This window comes from Cottoperca gobio, chromosome 5 (genome assembly GCF_900634415.1).
Source record: "Cottoperca gobio chromosome 5, fCotGob3.1, whole genome shotgun sequence".
NCBI lineage: Eukaryota > Metazoa > Chordata > Actinopteri > Perciformes > Bovichtidae > Cottoperca > Cottoperca gobio.
Window position 1 is genome coordinate 16,841,541 of NC_041359.1, and position 27,208 is coordinate 16,868,748.

Below are 27,208 nucleotides of genomic sequence, written 5' to 3' on the forward strand. Positions count from 1 at the left end.
AGATGTGTAGTGTGTCGTACCTGTCGTGGTGCTAAATGTTGGCACACACATCATGTTTAACAACTAAATAACATAATAATGTTTCATCTGATGTGCGTTTGTATGTGTATATCTAATACAAATAAAGTGTAATCAAATCATCGTCAATCAGTAACTAATATTACAAAGTGAAGAAATTATCAAACAAAAAGAAACTAATGGGGGTTGTTAAATCCCCATTAGTTGTTGCTCTATTTGTTTTGGTTTGTAAGCCCTAAAAACAAATTCACACCTGAAATATTAGACCATGCCACTTTTCTTGTGCTGATACTGTATCAGGATATATTATATTAGCAGGTGGGAGAAACAGTCGCTCACTGTGTATGGTGACGGAGGATGTGTCACTGTGTATGGTGACGGAGGATGTGTCACTGTGTGGAGATAGGTAATGTGACTCTCCAAGCTTTACAGTGTAAAAACATGTCATCTCAACCTCAGCAGGTGAACTCTGATGTGACATCTCCAGCAGCTCAGTTCCTGTCAGTGTCTTCAGACAAGAGAAGTCTTTGACAGTTTCTCCACTTAAAGTGTAGAAATGACACTGAGACACAGGAACAGATGATGGAGTCTGACAGTGCAGAGTGACTGAGTCTGTCTCTGAGATCACCGGTGGATTCACTGTCAGTGTAGGTGGAAGAAGAGCTGAAAATTTAAATATATCTTGGATTAGATAACTGAAAATGTTATTTGTTTAAATTAATTCTGATTTAAATGTATAATGATGTCCATTCTAAATCAACTATCTCTTCTTTTGAAAACCCAACCACCATGTTAAGAGACACTTTGTTGTTTGTGCTCATACTGTAGCATAACATCATAATATATGTCTGTAGCAGCAGTGTTCACTCACTTCGAATGATGATGGAGGATATGTTACTCTCTAGAGATTGAGTCGCGTGAAGATAAAAACATGTCACTTTAACCTCAGCAGGTGAACTCTGATGTGACATCTCCAGCAGCTCAGTTCCTGTCAGTGTCTTCAGACAGGGGAAGACTTTGCCCCGTTTTGTTCTCATAGTTTTGAAATAACACTGAGACACAGGAACAGATGATGGAGTCTGACAGTGCAGAGTGACTGAGTCTGTCTCTGAGATCACCGGTGGATTCACTGTCAGTTTAGGTGGAAGAAGAGCTAAAAAATATTGAGATAAACATGTTATGTCACTTCATTAATAATTGCATTGAGATAATACAATTCCTAATGGGAAACTGTGATTTAATGTATGGTATAGAAAATAGAGATTTTAACAGCCAAATTAGCAGAGACTGACCTTGTGCTTTCATCTCCGTAAAGGAACCTGGCAGAGAAAATAAACATGTTAACAAGAGGAACAGATTTAACAGTAAATAGTAAACTCTTAACGTTAATCTTGTATTTCTTTCAATCTGATGTAAAAGTTTAATAAAACACGCTGATACATTAAAGGCTGACATTACATATTAATCTGGCTCTTGCAAATAAAATATCATGTAGTTGTATTAGTGTATTGGGTACAATGAAAGAAACAAGAGGTTTAACTTACACATGAGGACGACTAACAGCAGGTGTTCAGTCATGATGAAGCTAAATAATGTGAATGTCCAAGAATCCTTCACGACGACACTTGTGTGTTTGACTATGTGGACTTTGACATACAGAAAGTGTCATTTTACAGAACTTGTTCTCAGTGTGACTCACTTCTGATGCTTGCTGTGGTTTTCCTGACAGACAGGCCACAGAAACACACATGCACTTGGCACTTCGCACTTGAGACTCAGTTTAGACTTTCTTTTTCTGACTGGGGGTTCAGATACAAATTATGTGTTATTATTTGACTAATTCATATGGTTAAAATATTATTTCATTTTGTCGACAACATAGACATATGTATGAGGAGAGTAAATGGAAGTAGAAAACAATTTATTGAAGGAAGTCAAGCAGACTAGAGTTCTTACAACTGCCGATAGAAACCACGGCCACTTCAGGTAAAATCAGAACATAGATACAAATACAGGGTTTTTGTAACATACAGATACAGATAGTAGCTTTGTGTCAAACAGACGTATGTGGGACCTCCATGTTGTTAACTATCATCTAGTGTGCATACTGCTTGGGAGCAATGAGAGCCATTTTGTTCGGCAGTTGTATCTGTCAATTCTGTCAATGTAATGTGTTTTGGCTGCATAGACTGTATAAAACATAGACATATACGCTGTGACTTCACCCATAGGTTTTGAAGAGCTGTTGTGAAGGTGAAAAATTGGGGGCTCCAGGGATATTAGCTATAGAGACCGAACACGAACATGTTTATTTCTGCTATAAAGTTAGGCCTTTTAACATGGGGGTGTGTGGACATTGACTCGCTTTTGGAGCCAAACTCAAGTGGCCATTCGAGGAACAGCTATTTTTGGCACTTCTGCATGGGATTCACTGCTCCGCCCCGTACTTTGACACTTTGGTTGGTTCTTAATCAAACAAAAGGGAGGTGTCATTTGCATTTGTGGGTCTAGAGAGTTTGTGTTTCAAAGTTTATATAAGGGCCTCATACCACAAACTAACAGCAGTCTTAATGTCCTGGTCAGAGTTCTTCCTAGCCTTAAATAAGACTATGCCAAAGTGTAAAAGCAGTCTATTGTCCGACAATCAGATGAATAATGTATTACACTGATCAACTAATATCCCCTTCAGAATGTTTAAATTGTCCGTATAGGAAACAAGAACTTTAGCTGGTTGTTTTCATGTCAATAACATGAAACAACTAGAAACCATCTTGCGATGGGATTACTCCAGCTGTGACGCCAAATCGGGTAAGGGGCTGAAGTGGAAGACCAATAGCCCCTTCCCACTTCCCAGCCCCCTACTTATGGCACTCCCGCTTGGACCACACCCATCTTTGAACTTGACTTTTTTTTAAATCTCAATTTAAGACCTGTAAAGGTTTTTGATGATAAATTGGCCATAAGGTGGGGGCATAAAGTGGAGGGCCAATGGTCCCTTCGCCAATGGTCCCATGCCCATCTTCGAACTTAACCTTAAATTTGATCTCAACAACACATCTGTATAGTTTCATGACTGCATCTTTTTACAAAAATCTGTCCACAGACAAAGACACACACACAGACTCACAAACTGAAAACAAAACCAGCGTTAAAACAGAAGGGGGCTCAGGACACTGCCTTGTGGCACTCCGCAAGTGACGGGCAAAGGCTCAGAGAAGTAACACCCTACCCAACCTGCTGGTCCCTCTCTGACAGATAAAAAGCCATCCAGCTAAGAATTTGTTCATTCATGGCAGATACATCAATTTTCCTCCCTAGATCATAAGTTACACTATAAAGGACAAGTTTAAAAATGACACATCATTTGAAACAGTTCGTAAGGCTGTCTGCGTTCTGTTTCTCTATACAGTATTAAAATGTTTTTGTTTCAATGTGCCTGCAGGGTGCTGTACACCATGTCCTTCAGGGCTGATGGAGGTGGCTCCTCAGAGATGGTGGAGTACACATGGTATATGTCAGACTAAAGAAGAAAGAAACCAACTGTAAGAGCTCTTATAGTCATTAGCATCTATAAACCTATGTAGCAAACATTTTCAACATTGCCTCATATCTCACTTACGTCTTCATTTTGAGACTCTTGCATTTTCGATTTATCCAAACCTGCAAAAATAAGAGAGAACGACACAATAAGATGATTGTTTTCAGTCAAGTTTGGCATTTTACTGTACGGTCTGAAACAAGCCTACAGCATAGTCCACCTGATCTATCTGTAATAAGTCTTGGGTGATTAAATATCTGCATGTATCAAGGTCAGTAAAAATATTATGGAAACAAAAGCCCATTTTTGTGTTATTAACTAAATTGATGTTTGTTGATGGTTCTTATTGAATTATATAGTTATAGCTCACCAGTAGGACAGTCAGCAGCAGGTACTGAGGTAATCACACTGTACGCTTCATCATTACCGGCAGGTAACTTAAGATAACAGGAAAAAAGGGAGAGGAAGTGAGAGGAATTCACGAATAACGTTACACATTAATTAACCTTGAGGAGCCCTGCTATTTAAATGTTCGATTATTTTAGGTGATGTGAATGATAGCTACATCTGACAGAGAAAACATTTTTTAATTACCGATCCTCCATGGTTAAGCTCTCTCATGCACATTAAGTCATCTGCAACAGAAGGTAAAAAACACACCTCAATACACAAGAAGACCAAAATATAATTGTTGTCTACTGTTTGGATGAATAATACAGTGATGTTTCCTGACTGCTACATGTGTACATTACCAGTGGCATCAGCTTGTGTCCTATACAGAAATAAAGAGAAACAAGTGTTAACAAACAGAATTGAATTGAATGTAGTTTAGTTTAGTTTCTTTGATGGGCATCACATTAGAATTGCAATATATATTTATGCACAAGGACCAGATGCACTGTGTGTTTGTAGCGAAACTCTAATTTACAACAACATGTCCTCATTACACAAGGACCAGAATGCACAGTAGGACACTAAAACATTATGTCAAGAGGGATATACAGTATATCCTTCTCCAAATACCTCTAAGACTTAAGTTGCCACTACTTTAAAGGGACAGTGTGAAGGATTTAGTGGCATCTAGCATTGCGGTTGCAACCAACTGAATACCACTCCCTTCACAAGACTGTGATAGCGACCTGCAGATTGTAATACCGTGGTGACGCTCAGAGGCACCACAGCACTACTTTAAGAGCAATGAAATACAGGCAGCTACAGGCAAGCGTGTCAGAGAACTAGGGTGGCCTTCATGTATCGTAAAAACACGAAAGGCCCTATCTAGAGCCAGAGGTTTTCTTTTTGTCCATCTGGGTTACTGTAGAAACATGGCAGACTGGAAGAGGACCCGCTCCCTATGTAGATATGTAGAGCTTATTCTAAGCTAACGAAAACACAACGATTCTTAGTTTCAGGTGATTATACACCAATGACAACATAGTTATGAATATTATATTATATTTCTGCTAATAGATCCCCCTAAATACTACACACTGGCCCTTCAAAGCCAAGGGTTTAATGGGGAAACTGGAGAAGAGGAATGAGCTCTCTCCACTGATTTAACAACTAATGCTGCAGTGGTTCTGCTTAGTAGCAGCACTTGGCAGCTACTTGAAGTGAATAAGCTGAACTTCTGTAAAAAATAAATAATAATAATAATAATATTACCTTTTGCTAGAACATCTTTCTGAAATAAATTGAGAGAGAAGCATAGTGTTAGTTAAGGCAGAGCACTGCAGTTGTGTGTGTATTGGCTGATTGGACATATAAACTCACACCTATGATTAGCACTCAGCGAAGCCGCTCATGCCAACACAATTTTCTCTCTCCAACACCAACTTCCTCCTTATGTGGTATTTCATCTCTTTGATCAAAACTAAGATTTATCTTCCTTTCTATCTTCCCTCTAATAAGGGGCATTAGCTATCTCAGCCTGATCCTTTCAGAGCTCTGAAAACGATCAGGAAGGGAAAATCCTTTTTTCTGGACAGACAAATCAAGTTCTCACCAGTTCTTCTTTTGGTAAAGAGAAGTGCTAGGCCCAGTAAGATGAGACCTCCAAGACACGCTGCAACTACTACCAAGTTCCATGTCCATGTTTCTGCTGTGGAGGTCACAAACAAAGGTCAGTTTCACTTTTAACACCAAAGCAGAAAGATTGTGTACCTGGATGTCTTCCAGTGCATGGCACACTAATATAACTGATATAAATGTAACATGTGAAGGAAGTTGTGAACATGAAAAATCATTTAATTCAGGATCATAATGATGCAAAACAGGTTTCTTTACTGTGACTCTGCAGAGCAATACTCAGTGCTCAAACACCAGAAGAAACATACAATTCTAAATGGAATTTATCATTTTAATAATATGCAGTATGTGTAAGTAATACATGCGCTTTGCACACCTGTTGGTGGATCAATTGGGGTTACATGGAGCAAGCCAGCTTTAGTGCTAGATTTATGAGGTGTCTGACCAACTGTAATACATAATTAGTGAGAAATATTAAAAACATTCAGAGAAAATGCATCTTTTGCGTCATTTATGATGCACTCATAAGAATTGCAGTTGTAATATTGTCTCCTGAAGCCAGATGAGTTTTGGCAGTGAAAATATGAAATAAATATTCAAATTACATATTTCAACATTTTCTATAAGGTTTTAAAAAATCATAGCTGCATTTCTCGAATCCTTGTTTTAATTTTTAATTTCCATATTATCTAATTCAATATAAGGGAATAAAATGTCTTAAAGAAAAAAATATTTAAAAGTCAGTTTAAATTATTATTATGAGTATTTGTGTCACCTGACGTTGGTTTCACTGGTGTGATAGAAGTAGAGATAAAACTACCAGTGTTGCTGGATCCAACATTCTGACCTGGTCAATGAAGAACAATATGTTTCAGAATACTCAAAATACTAATACATACATAAAGTGATTTATATTTTAAATTGAATCCTTTTTTAATATAGACTCACAGTCTGAAAAACATTAAACTGAACTGAAATTGTGATAATGAGAGCGTCCAACTACGAGTCAAATTCCTTTTATTGGCCAATTCACTTGATTCGAAGTGTGATGTCACAGTGTCATATTTAAACATTTCAAATAACATGCAATAGACTCAAATGTGGAGAAATACTTTGTGATGTTTCGTGTCTTCTCTGACTTACCAGTCAAGCTGTATCCATCACTACGAGGAGACAAAGAGTTTGGTTCACTTCCCAAACTGTAATCACAGCTGGTGACGCTTCTTTGAGGAAAATGAAGCAAATCAGAAATTGTGACAGTAAACTGGCAGAACCTCTGATTCTTTGAGGTCCTTTGCTTCCAGATGGTTGTTGTTAGAGATGGATCCCTTTCTTCTCCAAAGTAAAGGTTACATCTCGTATCTTCATGAGCAGATCCAGGCAGAGTGCAGGTCATGATAACGTATTCACCAGGAAAATGCTGAAGACTCATCTCAGGTTTTAGAGCTAAAATACAAGATAAATGAAAAGTCATTAAATACGATATACCATCATCTGCATACCAGCATCCTGCCATACTGTCACACAACAGTTTTAGAAATTAACATTCATCCTCATGCTTCATAATGATAATTATATGTCATCTTAGGTGAGTGTAAGTTACACTGTAAAAAAAGATCATGACTCTGAATGAAGCAGAATCTGACAACAAAAAGCAATTTATCAAACTGAGAAAACTGTAAAGATGCTGAATGTAACATTTCATCCCACAGGTGACATTATAATTGGAGTGGAGGTTGTTGAATCATTGAGTTTCTACTTGTCACTCTCTCTAAAACAAATGAAATATGATATAATCAAAGAATGAGAAAAGCAGTCGCTCACTGTGTATGGTGACGGAGGATGTGTCACTGTGTGGAGATGGAGAATTTATGTCTCCAAGCTTTACAGTGTAATAACATGTCACTTTAACCACAGCAGGTGAACTCTGACGTGACATCTCCAGCAGCTCAGTTCCTGTCAGTGTCTTCAGACAAGAGAAGACTCTGTCAGTTCCTCTAGTGTAGAAATAACACTGAGACACAGGAACAGATGATGGAGTCTGACAGTCCAGAGTGACTGAGTCTGTCTCTGAGATCACCGGTGGATTCACTGTCAGTGTAGGTGTAAGAGCTGAAAATTTAGAGGTAGACATGCAGTATGTTATATCACATACTTAACAGCTGCATAAAGATAATGAAAACAAATGATATCAAATACTAAATAATTAAATTACTATGGTAATATTCTTAATGGGGAATGTTGATTTTAGAGGAAAGGGGGAAAATCTATTGTACAACCCAACAGTTTGTAAAAATAGTCAAAATGAATAACAGACTGTAATAAACGTCCCACAGTGAAAACAACTGGACATGAAAGATAATCGATCAGAGTCTGACCTTGGGCTTGAATCTCGCGAAAGGAATCTGTTGGAAATACAACATGTTAACAAAGTAAATAGATGTAATAATAACTAATTAATGACTTCAACAACATGTAGAAGGATTAAAACTCCACCACCGTGTAACTCTGTCAACCAGAGGTGGAAACTAAGGATCTTTGACGATATTGTCCAACTCATATTTGACGATTGCTGTATGTATATATATATGTGAGTATGTATATACTAAAATATTAATAACTAATAACTAATTTGCTTGCCTGCATTGGTTTGTAATCATTTACATCAATAGTGAATAAATATATAGGAGGTTTAACTTACACATGAGGAAGACAAACAGCAGGCGTCCTGCCATGATGAAGCTGAGGCTGTCCACGGTCCTCAAAAGATGATACTTGTGTGTCTCAATGTGTGAACTTTCACTTTACCTAAGTGACATTTCGAAAAACTTGCTCTCATGAAAACCACAGCTAGCATCGGAATTATTCACGTCAGATACACAAACCTCACATCCTTTTTAAAGTACCTAGTATATGTGTGTTATTAAGATAGAATCGACCACACTGGAGGCTCGTGTGTGTGTGTGTGTGTGTGTGTGTGTGTGTGTGTGTGTGTGTGTGTGTGTGTGTGTGTGTGTGTGTGTGTGTGTCTTCACTAAAAGTCTTTTTTTAAACTGCTCACTTTTTTGTTCATGATCTGCTCAAAGTAAACGTGTCGGTTTTTTTCCATGTTTGTCCTGAAACTTCAACCATTTAACTTCATATCTCCAAACAGGCTGTGTGTTATTTCATCTAGTTGGTAAAATGTCATCATAAAAATATTGTTTTCTTGCATTCAGTTGTGCTTAAATATGTCTCTGTGATGGTTTCTCATTTGTATTGTATTAAATCATGTTTGGCGGTTTTTAATGTGTTTTCTGTGTCTGTGAGTTTTATGAATTTGTGTAAATGTGAGTTAAATGTGTGAATAAACCCTTCCGGGTAAAGCACTTTGGTACAAATTATGTTTTTAAAGCGCAGTATAAATAAACATGAACCTGAACTTCAACTTCTGAAATGAAAGGGACTTTTTAAATAATTGTGTACATGGATTTTATTATTCAAAGCATTGATACATGTTATGTTCTGACCAAACTATCAATTCAATAAAGTTCAACTGAGCCATATCACCATTCTAACGTCTGCTCTTGTGGGTAATGATGTAAATACTGTTAAGATCAATTAACTTGTACATAAGCAAGAAAAAGATGCAAGAAAAACAACGTTTGAATTTCAAATTGACTTTAGAGGTGCTGTACACGGTCTCTCTCAGGGCTGACGTAGCTTCTCGGAGGTGCTGCTGTTGTCACTCTATGAAAAGAAAGAAACAGAAATGACTTAACTGCCCTCAGTTAGTGGAAATGTTTGTCAGCAATATGCAATTATCATCATTTACAGTAAAAGGGTTTAGTTTCTGTACACGCTGCAATAAACATTTTTTCTGAGAATGTACCTTTAATGTCTTTTTAATTTATGCCTGTTCGCATTCTGGCCACTTATAAGCCTTCAGCAGAACCTGCACCACCAAGCGGCTGATTAATGTGTCTAACAACCTTTGGGAAAACAAAAGCAGCTCACCAGTGTTGCATTCATAGGTGACGATACTGTAGGTTTCATCATAACCACCCTGCAAAGCAGTGACGTTTACTTTTGGTCTAAATGGGAAAAAAATAGAAAACAGGTTTTGTGTGTCATTACAGAGGAAGGCAAAAGCACAGTACACATTTGCAAATGAATTAACTGTATTACTCTCCGCAAAGAGCGCCGCTACGTTGGAGTTTATCCCGGTGGACGAGAGGGTCGCCTCCCTACGCCTTCGGGTTATGGGGGGGAAAACGCTGACTGTTGTTTGTGCCGATGCCCCAAACCGCAGTTCTGAGTATTCGGCCTTCTTGGAGACCCTGAATGGAGCCCTGCAGGGGGCTCCAGTAGGGGACTCCGTAGTCTTGCTGGGAGACTTCAACGCACACGTGGGAAACGATGGAGACACCTGGAGAGGCGTGATTGGGAGGAAGGGCCTCCCTGATCTAAACCCGAACGGTCGTTTGTTGTTGGACTTCTGTGCTAGTCATGGAATGGCCATAACAAACACCATGTTCGAGCATAAGGATGCTCATAAGTGCACGTGGTACCAGAGCACCCTAGGCCAAAGGTCAATGATCGATTTCGTAATCGTATCATCTGATCTGAGGCCTCAAGTTTTGGACACTCGGGTGAAGGGAGGGGCGGAGCTGTCGACTGATCACCATCTGGTGGTGAGTTGGATCAAGGGGTGGGGGAAGACTCTGGACAGACCTGGTAAACCCAAACGGGTAGTGCGGGTGAACTGGGAACGTCTGGAGGAAGCCCCTGTCCTGGGGATCTTTAACTCACACCTCCGGCGGAGCTTTTCAGCCATCCCTGTGGAGGTTGGGGGCATTGAACCTGAGTGGGCGATGTTCAAAACCTGATGTGTCACTGTGTATGGTGACGGAGGATGTGTCACTGTGTATGGTGACGGAGGATGTGTCACTGTGTCTGGTGACGGAGGATGTATCACTGTGTATGGTGACGGAGGATGTTTCACTGTGTATGGTGACGGAGGATGTGTCACTGTGTGGAGATGGGTAATGTGACTCTCCAAGCTTTACAGTGTAAAAACATGTCATCTCAACCTCAGCAGGTGAACTCTGATGTGACATCTCCAGCAGCTCAGTTCCTGTCAGTGTCTTCAGACAGGGGAAGACTTTGCCCGGTTTTGTTCTCATAGTTTTGAAATAACACTGAGACACAGATGATGGAGTCTGACAGTGCAGAGTGACTGAGTCTGTCTCTGAGATCACCGGTGGATTCACTGTCAGTGTAGGTGTAAGAAGAGCTAAAACATATTGAGATAAACATGTTATGTCACTTCATTAATAATTGCATTAAGATAATACAATTCCTAATGGGAAACTGTGATTTAATGTATGATATAGAAAAATGTTAACAGCCAAATTAGCAGAGACTGACCTTGTGCTTACATCTCCGTAAAGGAACCTGGCAGAGAAAATAAACATGTTAACAAGAGGAACAGATTTAACAGTAAATAGTAAACTCTTAATGTTAATCTTGTATTTCTTTTAATCTGTTGTAAAAGTTTAATAAAACACGCTGATACATTAAAGCAGGGGTAGCCAACGCAGTGCCCGCAGCCACTTGGTCACCCGCAGGGATCACGTGAGTCGCCCGCAGGGATCACGTGAGTCGCCCGCAGGGATCACGTGAGTCGCCCGCAGGGCATGTTCTAAATAAAGATGTTCAAGATCAAAATAAAACTTGTATTTAATTGTTTTGCTGTTTTACTTTATTTTATCAATAACACTTTAATTATTCTTTATTTTAAAATGAAAATATTGAATATACAATTTAAAAAACAAAAATGTTTTATGTATAAAAACTCGGACCCTGTCTGAGGTCAGAGTTCCACGCGCAAACTAAATCTCCATTTCCCTGGAGCAGCTACGGTGAGGCGCTAGGTGCGTTTTGGCAGAAAAGCGAAAGAAAACTAACTATTTTCACAATGATTGGGAGGAAGAATAATTTTTTACAACAGTGAAAGAAAAGTGTGTATGTCTCATTTGCGGGGCGACGGCAAAGCGGCACATTGTGGAGACACTTCGGTACGTGTCACAAAGCTACCATGCTAACTAACTAACTAACTAACTAACTAACTAACTCCCACCTGCAGCACTGCGGGCAGAACAAGCCGAGAGTTAAAGCTTTGGACAGCAGCATCTCTTCTCACGAGGCCGGTGAACAAGTCACAGAAAGCATCGGAAGCTTCATTTAGAGCTGCACATTTTTAATAAAGTATAAGAAAGCCTTTTCGGACGGAGAGGTCTTGAAAGGTGCAATGATGGTTATTGAAAACACTGTTCAGAGACGAGAAGAAAGGTTCTGATGTGATCTCCACTCTGATGTTACAAAGTTAGTGTTTGTACAAACAGGATATGATGTGAAGATGTGACAGTTAATGATTTCCTATAAAATGTTACAGAAGTGATATTTTGTACTAAAATATAACTGGTGTGATTTTAAACAAAATGCTACAAATGCGCTCATTCACACAAAACTGTTAATAAAGATATTTACAAAAATATCAGAGATGTGATAACTGACTATCAAATATTGAAATAGATTGAGAACATAAATAATGTTGTATGTTTAAATATATCTGTGTGGTAAATCATTGTTAATAATCATTGTGAGGAATAATTAACATTGATATGTGATCTTCACATATATGAATATACATTATGATATTATTATTAATGATAATATTATCATTAAATGTGAACTGTGCAACTATGTTATTCAGGAAGTTTGTATCATTCGTATTCAGTTCCCTTAAAGTAGCTCTCAGTATCCAAAAGGTCGGTGACCCCTGCTGACATTACATATTAATCTAGCTCTTGCGAATAAAACAAGAAACAAGAGGTTAACTTACACATGAGGACGACTAACAGCAGGTGTTCAGTCATGATGAAGCTAAATAATGTGAATGTCCAAGAATCCTTCACGACGACACTTGTGTGTTTGACTATGTGGACTTTGACATACAGAAAGTGTAATTTTACAGAACTTGTTCTCAGTGTGACTCACTTCTGATGCTTGCTGTGGTTTTCCTGACAGACAGGCCACAGAAACACACATGCACTTGGCACTTCGCACTTGAGACTCAGTTTAGACTTTCTTTTTCTGACTGGGGGTTCAGATACAAATTATGTGTCATTATTTGACTAATTCATATGGTTAAAATATTATTTCATTTTGTCGACAACATAGACATATGTATGAGGAGAGTAAATGGAAGTAGAAAACAATTTATTGAAGGAAGTCAAGCAGACTAGAGTTCTTACAACTGCCGATAGAAACCACGGCCACTTCAGGTAAAATCAGAACATAGATACAAATACAGGTTTTTTGTAACATACAGATACAGATAGTAGCTTTGTGTCAAACAGACGTATGTGGGACCTCCATGTTGTTAACTATCATCTAGTGTGCATACTGCTTGGGAGCAATGAGAGCCATTTTGTTCGCCAGTTGTATCTGTCAATTCTGTCAATGTAATGTGTTTTGGCTGCATAGACTGTATAAAACATAGACATATACGCTGTGACTTCACCCATAGGTTTTGAAGAGCTGTTGTGAAGGTGAAGAATTGGGGGCTCCAGGGATATTAGCTATAGAGACCAAACACGAACATGTTTATTTCTGCTATAAAGTTAGGCCTTTTAACATGGGGGTGTGTGGACATTGACTCGCTTTTGGAGCCAACCTCAAGTGGCCATTCGAGGAACAGCCATTTTTGGCACTTCTGCATGGGATTCATTGCTCCGCCCCGTACTTTGACACTTTGGTTGGTTCTTAATCAAACAAAAGGGAGGTGTCATTTACATTTGTGGGTCTAGAGAGTTTGTGTTTCAAAGTTCATATAAGGGCCTCATACCACAAACTAACAGCAGTCTTAATGTCCTGGTCAGAGTTATTCCTAGCCTTAAATAAGACTATGCCAAAGTGTAAAAGCAGTCTATTGTCCGACAATCAGATGAATAATGTATTACACTGATCAACTAATATCCCCTTCAGAATGTCTAAATTGTCCGTATAGGAAACAAGGACTTTAGCTGGTTGTTTTCATGTCAATAACATGAAACAACTAGAAACCATCTTGCGATGGGATTACTCCAGCTGTGACGCCAAATCGGGTAAGGGGTTGAAGTGGGAGGCCAATGGCCCCTTCCCACTTCCCAGCCCCCTACTTATGGCACGCTCGATTTGACCACACCCATCTTTGAACTTGACTTTGTTTTGTATCTAAAGACCTGTAAAGATTTTTGATGATAAATTGGCCATAAGGTGGGGGGCATAAAGAGGAGGGCCAATGGTCCCTTCGCCAATGGTCCCATGCCCATCTTCGAACTTAACCTTAAATTTGATCTCAACAACACATCTGTATAGTTTCATGACTGCATCTTTTTACAAAAATCTGTCCACAGACAAAGACACACACACAGACTCACAAACTGAAAACAAAACCAGCGTTAAAACAGAAGGGGGCTCAGGACACTGCCTTGTGGCACTCCGCAAGTGACGGGCAAAGGCTCAGAGAAGTAACACCCTTCCCAACCTGCTGGTCCCTCTCTGACAGATAAGAAGCCATCCAGCTAAGAATGTGTTCATTCATGGCAGATACATCAATTTTCCTCCCTAGATCATAGGTTACACTATAAAGGACAAGTTTAAAAATTACACATCATTTGAAACAGTTCTTAAGGCTGTCTGCGTTCTGTTTCTCTATACAGTATTAACACTGTTTTTGTTTCAATGTGCCTACTGGGTGCTGTACACCATGTCCTTCAGGGCTGATGGAGGTGGCTCCTCAGAGATGGTGGAGTACACATGGTATATGTCAGACTAAAGAAGAAAGAAACCAACTGTAAGAGCTCTTATAGTCATTAGCATCTATAAACCTATGTAGCAAACATTTTCAACATTGCCTCATATCTCACTTACGTCTTCATTTTGAGACTCTTGCATTTTCGATTTATCCAAACCTGCAAAAATAAGAGAGAACGACACAATAAGATGATTGTTTTCAGTCAAGTTTGGCATTTTACTGTACGGTCTGAAACAAGCCTACAGCATAGTCCACCTGATCTATCTGTAATAAGTCTTGGGTGATTAAATATCTGCATGTATCAAGGTCAGTAAAAATATTATGGAAACAAAAGCCCATTTTTGTGTTATTAACTAAATTGATGTTTGTTGATGGTTCTTATTGAATTATATAGTTATAGCTCACCAGTAGGACAGTCAGCAGCAGGTACTGAGGTAATCACACTGTACGCTTCATCATTACCGGCAGGTAACTTAAGATAACAGGAAAAAAGGGAGAGGAAGTGAGAGGAATTCATGAATAACGTTACACATTAATTAACCTTGAGGAGCCCTGCTATTTAAATGTTCGATTATTTTAGGTGATGTGAATGATAGCTACATCTGACAGAGAAAACATTTTTTAATTACCGATCCTCCATGGTTAAGCTCTCTCATGCACATTAAGTCATCTGCAACAGAAGGTAAAAAACACACCTCAATACACAAGAAGACCAAAATATAATTGTTGTCTACTGTTTGGATGAATAATACAGTGATGTTTCCTGACTGCTACATGTGTACATTACCAGTGGCATCAGCTTGTGTCCTATACAGAAATAAAGAGAAGAAAGTGTTAACAAAGAGAATTGAATTGAATGTAGTTTAGTTTAGTTTCTTTGATGGGCATCACATTAGAATTGCAATATACATTTATGCACAAGGACCAGATGCACTGTGTGTTTGTAGCGAAACTCTAATTTACAACAACATGTCCTCATTACACAAGGACCAGAATGCACAGTAGGACACTAAAACATTATGTCAAGAGGGATATACAGTATATCCTTCTCCAAATACCTCTAAGACTTAAGTTGCCACGACTTTAAAGGGACAGTGTGAAGGATTTAGTGGCATCTAGCATTGCGGTTGCAACCAACTGAATACCCCTCCCTTCACAAGACTGTGATAGCGACCTGCAGATTGTAATACCGTGGTGACGCTCAGAGGCACCACAGCACTACTTTAAGAGCAATGAAATACAGGCAGCTACAGGCAAGCGTGTCAGAGAACTAGGGTGGCCTTCATGTATCGTAAAAACACAAAAGGCCCTATCTAGAGCCAGAGGTTTTCTTTTTGTCCATCTGGGTTACTGTAGAAACATGGCGGACTGGAAGAGGACCCGCTCCCTATGTAGATATGTATAGCTTATTCTAAGCTAACGAAAACACAACGATTCTTAGTTTCAGGTGATTATACACCAATGACAACATAGTTATGAATATTATATTATATTTCTGCTAATAGATCCCCCTAAATACTACACACTGGCCCTTCAAAGCCAAGGGTTTAATGGGGAAACTGGGGAAGATGAATGAGCTCCCTCCACTGATTTAACAACTAATGCTGCAGTGGTTCTGCTTAGTAGCAGCACTTGGCAGCTACTTGAAGTGAATGAGCTGAACTTCTGTAAAAAAATTAATAATAATAATAATAATATTACCTTTTGCTAGAACATCTTTCTGAAATAAATTGAGAGAGAAGCATAGTGTTAGTTAAGGCAGAGCACTGCAGTTGTGTTTGTATTGGCTGATTGGACATATAAACTCACACCTATGATTAGCACTCAGCGAAGCCGCTCATGCCAACACGATTTGCTCTCTCCAACACCAACTTCCTCCTTATGTGGTATTTCATCTCTTTGATCAAAACTAAGATTTATCTTCCTTTCTATCTTCCCTCTAATAAGGGGCATTAGCTATCTCAGCCTGATCCTTTCAGAGCTCTGAAAACGATCAGGAAGGGAAAATCCTTTTTTCTGGACAGACAAATCAAGTTCTCACCAGTTCTTCTTTTGGTAAAGAGAAGTGCTAGGCCCAGTAAGATGAGACCTCCAAGACACGCTGCAACTACTACCAAGTTCCATGTCCATGTTTCTGCTGTGGAGGTCACAAACAAGGGTCAGTTTCACTTTTAACACCAAAGCAGAAAGACTGTGTGTACCTGGATGTCTTCCAGTGCATGGCACACTAATATAACTGATATAAATGTAACATGTGAAGGAAGTTGTGAACATGAAAAATCATTTAATTCAGGATCATAATGATGCAAAACAGGTTTCTTTACTGTGACTCTGCAGAGCAATACTCAGTGCTCAAACACCAGAAGAAACATACAATTCTAAATGGAATTTATCATTTTAATAATATGCAGTATGTGTAAGTAATACATGCGCTTTGCACACCTGTTGGTGGATCAATTGGGGTTACATGGAGCAAGCTAGCTTTAGTGCTAGATTTATGAGGTGTCTGACCAACTGTAATACATAATTAGTGAGAAATATTAAAAACATTCAGAGAAAATGCATCTTTTGCGTTATTTATGATGCACTCATAAGAATTGCAGTTGTAATATTGTCTCCTGAAGCCAGATGAGTTTAGGCAGTGAAAATATGAAATAAATATTCAAATTACATATTTCAACATTTTCTATAAGGTTTTAAAAAATCATAGCTGCATTTCTCGAATCCTCGTTTTCATTTTTAATTTCTATATTATCTAATTCAATATAAGGGAATAAAATGTCTTAAAGAAAAAAATATTTAAAAGTCAGTTTAAATTATGAGTATTTGTGTCACCTGATGTTGGTTTCACTGGTGTGATAGAAGTAGAGATGAAACTACCAGTGTTGCTGGATCCAACATTCTGACCTGGTCAATGAAGAACAATATGTTTCAGAATACTCAAAATACTAATACATACATAAAGTGTAATAAACATAACATTTGTGATTTATTAAAGTCACACTTAATATATCTTTAATTTAGTCACCTAACGTTTGTTTGGTCGGAGTTATAGGTGTGGAGGCATGGAGCCTGCTAACAGTCCTACCTGGTGATTAAAAACACTTTTAAAACCTTCAAGATAACAAATATAATAAGTGATTTGTGATACTGATATAGATTTCTTTTTAAATATAAATCATGTCCTACCTGTGGTCATAGCAGATGTCGCCATAGTCTGTGTGGAGTGTGTCTCTTTGTCCACAATATCTACAATGAAAGAAGATGGATTTGGATCTGTCGCTTCATGTGTGGAAAACGTTGTGGGACAGTTTATTTGTGCGATCACTTGAGCAGAAAGCATCAGAAGAAACATATTTTCTATTTTTAGTAAATTAACGTCTCTTACAATACATCTATATTTCATTACCTGATTCCAGTTTCACAGGAGTTGCAGAAGCACCGGGTCTGCCAACAATCAAATCTGGTGAGTAAACACAGAAAAAACATTTTAAAACTCTTTATAGAAGTGATATGTAATGAATGGGTTGTTATTTAGGTGTATAGTACATCTTACCTGTGGTCATAGGAAATACTGATTTTGTGAAGGGAGCGCTTGATTCTCTTTCCACAATATCTACAGTAAAAGGAAACAGATTGTTGCAGGTCAATTTTATATGAACAAATAAATAAACATTGTAAAGCGTCCCGTCTGTTCAATCCAACCTGCATTCAGAGTCACTGTCCTCTAAACCAGCTGTCATGTAGACAGCAGCAGCTGTCCTGTTTATTTTTAAATTGAATCCTTTTTTAATATAGACTCACAGTCTGAAAAACATTAAACTGAACTGAAATTGTGATAATTTAGAGCTAAAATACAAGATAAATGAAAAGTCATTAAATACGATATACCATCATCTGCGTACCAGCATCCTGCCATACTGTCACACAACAGTTTTAGAAATTAACATTCATCCTCATGCTTCATAATGATAATTATATGTGTCATCTTAGGTGAGTGTAAGTTACACTGTAAAAACAGATCATGACTCTGAATGAAGCAGAGTCTGACAACAAAAAGCAATTTATCAAACTGAGAAAACTGTAAAGATGCTAAATCTAACATTTCATCCCACAGGTGGCATTATAATCGGAGTGGAGGTTGTTGAATCATTGAGTTTCTACTTGTCACTCTCTCTAAAACAAATGAAATATGATATAATCAAAGAATGAGAAAAGCAGTCGCTCACTGTGTATGGTGACGGAGGATGTGTCACTGTGTATGGTGACGGAGGATGTGTCACTGTGTGGAGATGGAGAATTTATGTCTCCAAGCTTTACAGTGTAATAACATGTCACTTTAACCTCAGCAGGTGAACTCTGACGTGACATCTCCAGCAGCTCAGTTCCTGTCAGTGTCTTCAGACAAGAGAAGACTCTGTCAGTTCCTCTAGTGTAGAAATAACACTGAGACACAGGAACAGATGATGGAGTCTGACAGTCCAGAAGTGACTGAGTCTGTCTCTGAGATCTCCGGTGGATTCACTGTCAGTTTAGGTGGAAGAGCTGAAAATGTAAATATATATTTTGGATGAAAGTACTGATTATGAATTTATATATCAGAGGATATCTTCTAAAATTTCCTCTTAAGAACCAACAAACACGTTAAGAGCCACTTTGCGCTGATACTGTACAGTGTAACGATACATCGACATGGATTGAAATATTGATTCAACAATCAACGATCCAAAATCATTGATGCATAGTGAAAACATCGATACGTATCATCATCATCTTTAAGATACGTCTTTATTTTGAAATTCCCATGGCACATCTGTGTCACCATTTCCGTCAAAGCGCACCTCCTTCCTCAGGAGCCCAGAAATAAAATTGTCAAATCATATTTTAGTGTCCTTTTGTGAGTTGATACAAATGTAACTAATTGTGTTAAAAAGACAAATGATATCGTCTCATGTCGATCACAGAACCCTGAATTGAATTGATCAAAATTGTATCGTTGTAGACTTTGTGATATCAGCAAAAATCACATCAGTGTCTAAAGAATCCAAATATTGTATTGTGATGAAACTTGTGATTTACACCCCTAATACTATAACAATATATCATATTAGTCCATAGCAGCAGTGTTCACTCACGTTTAATCATAATGGAAGATATTTCACTCTCAGGAGAATAAGACGTGTGGCGATAATAACATTTCACTTTAACCACAGCAGGTGAACGCTGATGTGACATCTCCAGCAGCTCATGTTCCTGTCAGTGTCTTCAGACAAGAGAAGACTCTGACAGTTCCTCCACTTAAAGTGTAGAAATAACACTGAGACACAGGAACAGATGATGGAGTCTGACAGTGCAGAGTGACTGAGTCTGTCTCTGAGATCACCGGTGGATTCACTGTCAGTGTAGGTGGAAGAAGAGCTGAAAAAGTAAATTAATATGTTGAATTAAAGTACTGAAAGTTGAATTTATTCAAAAACATTTCTGATGATGAATTCATATATCAGAGGATACTCATTGTTAATCTTCTAAAAGTTCCTCTTAAACAAACATGTTAAGAGCCACTTTGTGCTGATACTGTACATAGTAACGATACATCGACCTGGATTGAAATACCGATTCATGATCCAAAATAATTGATGCAAAGTGAAAACATCGATACGTATCATCATCATCTTTAAGATACGCCTTTCTTTTGAAATTCCCATGGCACATCTGTGTCACCATTTCCGTCAAAGCGCACCTCCTTCCTCAGGAGCCCAGAAATAAAATTGTCAAATCATATTTTAGTGTCCTTTTGTGAGTTGATACAAATGTAACTAATTGTGTTAAAAAGACAAATGATATCGTCTCATGTCGATCACAGGCCCCTGAATTGAATTGATCAAAATTGTATCGTTGCAGACTTTGTGATATCAGCAAATATCACATCAGTGTCTAAAGAATCCAAATATTGTATTGTGATGAAACTTGTGATTTACACCCCTAATACTATAACAATATATCATATTAGTCCATAGCAGCAGTGTTCACTCACGTTTAATCATAATGGAAGATATCTCACTCTCAGGAGAATAAGACGCGTGGCGATAATAACATTTCACTTTAACCTCAGCAGGTGAACGCTGACGTGACATCTCCAGCAGCTCAGTTCCTGTCAGTGTCTTCAGACAAGAGAAGACTCTTGACAGTTCCTCCACTTAAAGTGTAGAAATAACACTGAGACACAGGAACAGATTGATGGAGTCTGACAGTGCAGAGTGACTGAGTCTGTCTCTGTGATCACCGGTGGATTCACTGTCAGTGTAGGTGGAAGAAGAGCTGAACATTTAGAGGTAGACATGTGTTATATCAAAAACTGAATAATAACATTCATACGATAATATTCCATATTAGAAATTGTGATTTAATGTAGAGGAAGAAATAAAAAATATATTGTGAAAACAAACAGTTTGTAAAAATAGTCAAATTAACAACAGACTGTAATAAACTTCCCACACAGTGAAAACTGGACATGAAAGATAATCGATCAGAGACTGACCTTGTGCATAACTCTCGAGAAAATGAATCTGTTGGAATTACAATTTATTAAAAAGGTAAATACATGTAATATCTCATTAATACATTCAACAAAATGAAGAAGCTTAAGATCAAGATATTCTTTATTTGTTGGAGAAATTAGTTTTGAACTCTGCACTGCAGTTCCACAATAAGTGCACAGATGAACAGCACAGAGTAACAACACATAACATAAAATCACCAACCATAAACAAGAGCAGAAGGTATAACATGACACATGATAGCTCACAATACAATGTAATGTCATGTTTGCTAGCAGGTTAGAACCTACATTAGTTTGTAAAAGTCTACATTAACAATAAAAAACTCTATAGTGAGTATAACTTACAAATGAAGATGACAAGCAGCCGGCGTCCAGCCATGATGAAGCTGAACACTAAGACTGTGCAGATAGAAGACACTCGTTTGTCTGACTACGTGGACTTTGATGTACTTAAGTGTCATTCAGCAGAAGTGAGAACTTGCTCTCAGGAAAACCACAGCAAGCATCAAATGTGAGGCAACAAACAAACAGGCCACAGAAACAGCAACACTTTACATCTCGCTTTAACACACATTATTAGAAATGTAGAGCATGTAATATATTTAGATCAAGTCTACCACAGTGTGAACTGCTTCAGAAGAAAATGAAAGTCTGTTCATTTGTTCACACACACACACACACACACACACACACACCCCCCCACACACACACACACACACACACACACACACACACACACACAAGCATGTTCATGGTCTGCTCTAAGCGAACATGCTGTTATTTAATATTTTCCTGACCATTCAACAATGAAATCTGCATTTCACTTCATATTTCCAGAGTTATGCTGCACACACTCTGTTTTTATTGAAGTCAAGTCAATGCCCCCATGTTTCCCACGGACTCCTGTATTTACCTGTACTGCCCGGGAACATTATAACTAAAACTCACAACTGATTAATTGATTGTCCACCTGGACCCTCATGAAGGTTAATACCTTAACTAATATTTTACACTGAATAAGCAGGGAGGGACAGTGTTAAATGCAAATAGTTTTTGTTTTTTTAAATAGCTCCTCCAACCAGAATACAAGTTTCTCATGTCAACGCTGCATTGTACCTTTTTACTTTGAGGTTTAAGGAACATACCTGAAACTCACAATCAACTTCACCAAAATATTGAAATGCATCATGTTTTTACAAACAGTGTTTTGCCTTAGCGTAAATATTCTTTAGTATACCCTACATATAGAAATGCCACATGTTTATAATTATAATAATAAGCTTTATTTGTATAGCACCTTTCATACAAGAATTGCAGCCCAATGTGCCTCATAGCAAAAACATAACAATTAGTACAAGGACAGAGTAAGAGCATTTACAGTACAATAATCACAGTGTTGATGAAAATGAGTCTGAAGTACCATTATAAAAATAGCAGAATTAAAATAATATAAAATAGCAGATAAAATATAAGATAAAATACCAGCCTTTACACATTCTTTGACAGTTTCATAATCCCTTTGTCTGTACTTTCATCTATATTTGTCTTTGCAAATAATCCACATACTTTCTTCCTATCCCTGTTCTCTGCTTCCTTCTCCCATAACATAAACTGTCTTTATGTTCTTCCATTGTTTTCAACGCTTCAGATTTAATCTTTCTCTTTGACATTACTTTTTCCTCTTGCTCTCTCAACCTTACTTTTAACTTTCTTACTTCCTCAACACTAAATGATCCTCCTTCCGGAAAACCAAGCTTAAAAATGTATGAAATCATTTAAATTAGTTTAAAGTGGCTAAGATAAAGACATATAAAATATCACTATTAAAAGGCTAAAGTAAAAAGATATGTTTTTAGCTTACTTTAGAAGATACTGAGCGAGCTTGCCTCCCTAATGTCTGCAGGTAAAGTGTTTCATAGCTTTGGTGCATAATTGATAAAAGCTGCATCCCCAATTGTCTTTTGGATGTTTCTGGAAACATTTAATAAACCAGTAGTGGATGATCGTAATGTTCTTGGGGGCACATAGTTTATAAGAGAGTTGGCAGTGGAACTTGGTGCGGTTCCGTTTATGGCTTTGTATACAAGAAGGAGGACCTTAAAGTTGGTAGAAAGACAAAAGCAGCTCACCAATATTGCTGAATTCATAAGTGACGATACTGTAAGTTTCATCATAACTGCTCGGCAAGAACTTTATCAGAAAGAGAGAAAAAAAAAAGGTTACGTGAGAGTGGCCTTATCCAGGACAGCATGATCACTGACTGAATGGATACAGAAGTGTTTAAATTACCTCTTTACTGTTGAGAGTTTCTGTATATCCACATCCATCTAAAACACAAAAAACACAGTTTAATAAATTGTAACATCGAGTAAATGAAACAACCACATATGAATAGCACGGTTATGTTCTAGTGTTACATTTTGATTTACTGGTTTTGGGAATAAACGGCTAAAAACTGTGGTAACAACGTGGACTGTGGTAACAACGTGGACTGTGGTAACAACGTGGATTGTGCGAACAACGTGGACTGCGCTAACAACGTGGACTGCGCTAACAACGTGGACTGCGCTAACAACGTGGACTGCGCTAACAACTTGGACTGTGCTAACAATTTGGACTGTGCTAACAACGCGGACTGTGCTAACAACGCGGACTGTGCTAACAACGCGGGCTGTGCTAACAGTGCAACTGAGATGGCAGAGCCAACAGTATTAACCTGAAGGGGAACTGGGTGGGTGTTGCACTTCTGCAACAATGCAATGGGTCGGGACGGCGTTTTCAGTGGTATCCACCGTATGAGCGCGGTGCTGAGCAGTGGCCATTAGCTAGCAAGTGGGACATACACACAGGGACTGCCGGCCTGGCTACCAAAATAAAGAGCAGAAAAGCTCAAAATTACAGCATACACAGAGGGAGTGTGACTTCTCTGCTCACAACACCATTACTCTAATATACCTTTAAAGAGCAAATAGTTGTTAGCTGTTATATTAATGCTCTCAATGTGGTATAATAGAACCTTTAAGCAGCACATTGTTGTCATTTTGCAGAACATGTTCTCAGTAAATCAGAAGTGAATCACACAGACAGACACAGAAACACACATGCACTTGACATAATTTACAAAGCTCCAGTAGGCTACGTGTGGTAAAAACAAGAGGGGCTCAGGACACTGCCTTGTGGCACACACACTCTTTAAGGACATTATAAACTGACACTTATTTTCACTCTGCTCAGTCGCTCATGCCAACACAATTTTCTCTCTCAAAATCCAATGTGCTCTGTATGTGATATTCAATATTGGGTTGTTTTTTGTTGCTTTTATTAGATAGACAGGACACAGGGAGAGCGAGGGCACAACATGCAGCAACGGCGACAGGTTGGATTCAAACATGGGCCGCTGCGGTAAGGACTCAGTCTTACATAGTGGGCCCGCTCTACCAGGTCTGCTGTTGGGGCTCCTGGTATTTCTTATTGTTGATCAAACTAACATTTATGTACCTACATGTCTAATAAGGGGCATTGGCTACATCAGCCTGATCCACTGCTTGGATCTCCCACAAAGAACAGGGAGGAAAGATGCTTTACTGGACATATAAATCGAGTTCTCACCAGTTTTTCTTTTGGTAAAGAGAAGTGCTAGGCCCAGTAAGATGACACCTCCAAGACACGCTGCAACTACTACCAAGTTCCATGTCCATGTTTCTGTTTTGGGGGACAAAAGTGTCAGTTTCACTTTTAGCACAAAAGCAGGAAGACTGTGTACCTACTTAATGTCTTTCACTGCATGTCACACTAAATATAGGAAATTAAGGACAACGTAAATTTAACAGGTAAATGAAGTTGTGAACATTGAACATTGAATTCAGGATCATAATGATGCAAAACAGTTTGCTTTACTGTGACCCTGCAGAGCAATACTCAGTGCTCAAACCCAGAAGAGACATAAGATGTGTCTGTCACGACCTGGCTCTGAAGCCATGACAGAACAGAGGGAGTTGGACTGAAGGAAAATAATAAATTTACCGAAGGGTCACAATAAACCCTAAATATACTAAGACAAGGATAAGATGTGGTCATCAGTAATCAGTGGTGAGGGTGCAAGTATGCAGGAGTGTGATGTGTAGTGTGAGGAAGAGATGTTGCATGAAAGAGAACAAAGAGGGCCTTGTGGCCAGGAAGGCAGAGTTTTATAGTTGGAGAGCAACGGGCCCTGGGGCTACCAGCTAGTGCAAACAACACTTCCAGATACCGGCTGCATTAGAGACAAAGCATAACATAAACAAGCCAGGGGGCCGTCACAGTGCCACTGTAGATTAGGTGGTAACAATTTTTGACATTGAAATATGAAATCTAATGTATTTGTTCACATTTTGCAAAAGGACATGTTTGCGCAGCTGTAAGTAACTTGGAGCAAAATATGTTAAGCCTAACCTTCAGGGAAGAAAAATACTTTTGTTTACATTAATTTCATCTAATTTCTCATTTTAATGATATGCAGTATGTGTAAGTAATACATCATCTGTTGGTGGATCAATTGGGGTTACATGGAGCAAGCCAGCTTTAGTGCTAGATTTATGAGGTGTCTGACCAACTGTAATACATAATTAGTGAGAAATATTACTTGTGCGTCATTTATGATGCACTCATAAGAATTGCAGTTGTAATATTGTCTCCTGAAGCCAGAGGAGTTTTGGCAGTGAAAATATGAAATAAATATTCAAATTACATATTTCAACATTTTCTATAAGGTTTTAAAAAATCACAGCTGCATTTCTCGAATCCTCGTTTTAATTTTTAATTTCCATATTATCTAATTCAATATAAGGGAATAAAATGTCTTAAAGAAAAAAAGATTTAAAAGTCAGTTTAAATTATGAGTATTTGTGTCACCTGATGTTGGTTTCACTGGTGTGATAGAAGTAGAGATGAAACTACCAGTGTTGCTGGATCCAACATTCTGACCTGGTCAATGAAGAACAATATGTTTCAGAATACTCAAAATACTAATACATACATAAAGTGTAATAAACATAAGATTTGTGATTTATTAAAGTCACACTTAATATATCTTTAATTTAGTCACCTAACATTTGTTTGGTCGGAGTTATAGGTGTGGAGGCATGGAGCCTGCTAACAGTCCTACCTGGTGATTAAAAACACTTTTAAAACCTTCAAGATAACAAATATAATAAGTGCTTTGTGATTCTGATATAGATTTCTTTTTAAATATAAATCATGTCCTACCTGTGGTCATAGTAGATGTCGCCATAGTCTGTGTGGAGTGTGTCTCTTTGTCCACAATATCTACAATGAAAGAAGATGGATTTGGATCTGTCGCTTCATGTGTGGAAAACGTTGTGGGACAGTTTATTTGTGCGATCACTTGAGCAGAAAGCATCAGAAGAAACATATTTTCTATTTTTAGTAAATTAACGTCTCTTACAATACATCTATATTTCATTACCTGATTCCAGTTTCACAGGAGTTGCAGAAGCACCGGGTCTGCCAACAATCAAATCTGGTGAGTAAACACACAAAAAAACATTTTAAAACTCTTTATAGAAGTGATATGTAATGAATGGGTTGTTATTTAGGTGTATAGTACATCTTACCTGTGGTCATAGGAAATACTGATTTTGTGAAGGGAGCGCTTGATTCTCTTTCCACAATATCTACAGTAAAAGGAAACAGATTGTTGCAGGTCGATTTTATATGAACAAATAAATAAACATTGTAAAGCGTCCCGTCTGTTCAATCCAACCTGCATTCAGAGTCACTGTCCTCTAAACCAGCTGTCATGTAGACAGCAGCAGCTGTCCTGTTTATTTTTAAATTGAATCCTTTTTTAATATAGACTCACAGTCTGAAAAACATTAAACTGAACTGAAATTGTGATAATGAGAGCGTCCAACTACGAGTCAAATTCCTTTTATTGGTCAATTCACTTGATTCTAAGTGTGATGTCACAGTGTCATATTTAAACATTTCAAATAACATGCAATAGACTCAAATGTGGAGAAATACTTTGTGATGTTTCGTGTCTTCTCTGACTTACCAGTCAAGCTGAATCCATCACTACGAGGAGACAAAGAGTTTGGTTCACTTCCCAAACTGTAATCACAGCTGGTGACGCTTCTTTGAGGAAAATGGAGACGGGTAAGCAAATCAGAAATTGTGACAAAAAACTGGCAGAACCACTGATTCTTTGAGTTCTTTCTCTTCC

At 38.2% G+C, this 27,208-nt stretch overlaps 1 protein-coding gene and 2 long non-coding RNA genes across 3 annotated transcripts; all 3 read right to left on the minus strand.

Annotated features, from left to right (window-relative positions):
- Positions 1–3,942: 3,942 nt before the first annotated feature.
- Positions 3,943–6,086, minus strand: LOC115007928 (uncharacterized). The gene is made up of 5 exons (XR_003832253.1): positions 5,961–6,086; positions 5,562–5,657; positions 5,222–5,240; positions 4,151–4,328; positions 3,943–3,993 (listed from the first exon to the last, which is right to left on the minus strand). It is a non-coding gene; the product is annotated as an uncharacterized LOC115007928 (long non-coding RNA).
- Positions 6,087–6,836: 750 nt separating this feature from the next.
- Positions 6,837–12,580, minus strand: LOC115007929 (uncharacterized). The gene is made up of 4 exons (XR_003832254.1): positions 12,471–12,580; positions 10,994–11,020; positions 10,461–10,859; positions 6,837–7,030 (listed from the first exon to the last, which is right to left on the minus strand). It is a non-coding gene; the product is annotated as an uncharacterized LOC115007929 (long non-coding RNA).
- A 1,507-nt stretch (positions 12,581–14,087) lies between these two features.
- On the minus strand, positions 14,088–27,154 carry LOC115007691 (uncharacterized). Its single transcript, XM_029430634.1, has 20 exons — positions 27,041–27,154; positions 26,598–26,657; positions 26,450–26,503; positions 26,230–26,289; positions 26,069–26,128; positions 25,876–25,947; positions 24,595–24,687; positions 17,983–18,042; positions 17,836–17,889; positions 17,616–17,675; positions 17,262–17,333; positions 16,869–16,940; positions 16,468–16,563; positions 16,128–16,146; positions 15,214–15,233; positions 15,056–15,096; positions 14,832–14,898; positions 14,543–14,583; positions 14,364–14,443; positions 14,088–14,253 (listed from the first exon to the last, which is right to left on the minus strand). Exons 2-20 carry the CDS (start codon positions 26,605–26,607, stop codon positions 14,088–14,090), a joined length of 1,197 nt encoding a protein of 398 aa, XP_029286494.1. The 5' UTR covers positions 26,608–26,657; positions 27,041–27,154.
- Positions 27,155–27,208: the final 54 nt, after the last annotated feature.

Coding starts and splice junctions, on each gene's coding strand:
- LOC115007691 (XM_029430634.1), bottom strand. Junction 14,584..14,831: donor TGCTGCTGACTGTCCTACTG/GTGAGCTATAAC, acceptor TTATTTTTGCAG/GTTTGGATAAATCGAAAATG. Junction 14,444..14,542: donor AAGAGTCTCAAAATGAAGAC/GTAAGTGAGATA, acceptor TTTCTTCTTTAG/TCTGACATATACCATGTGTA.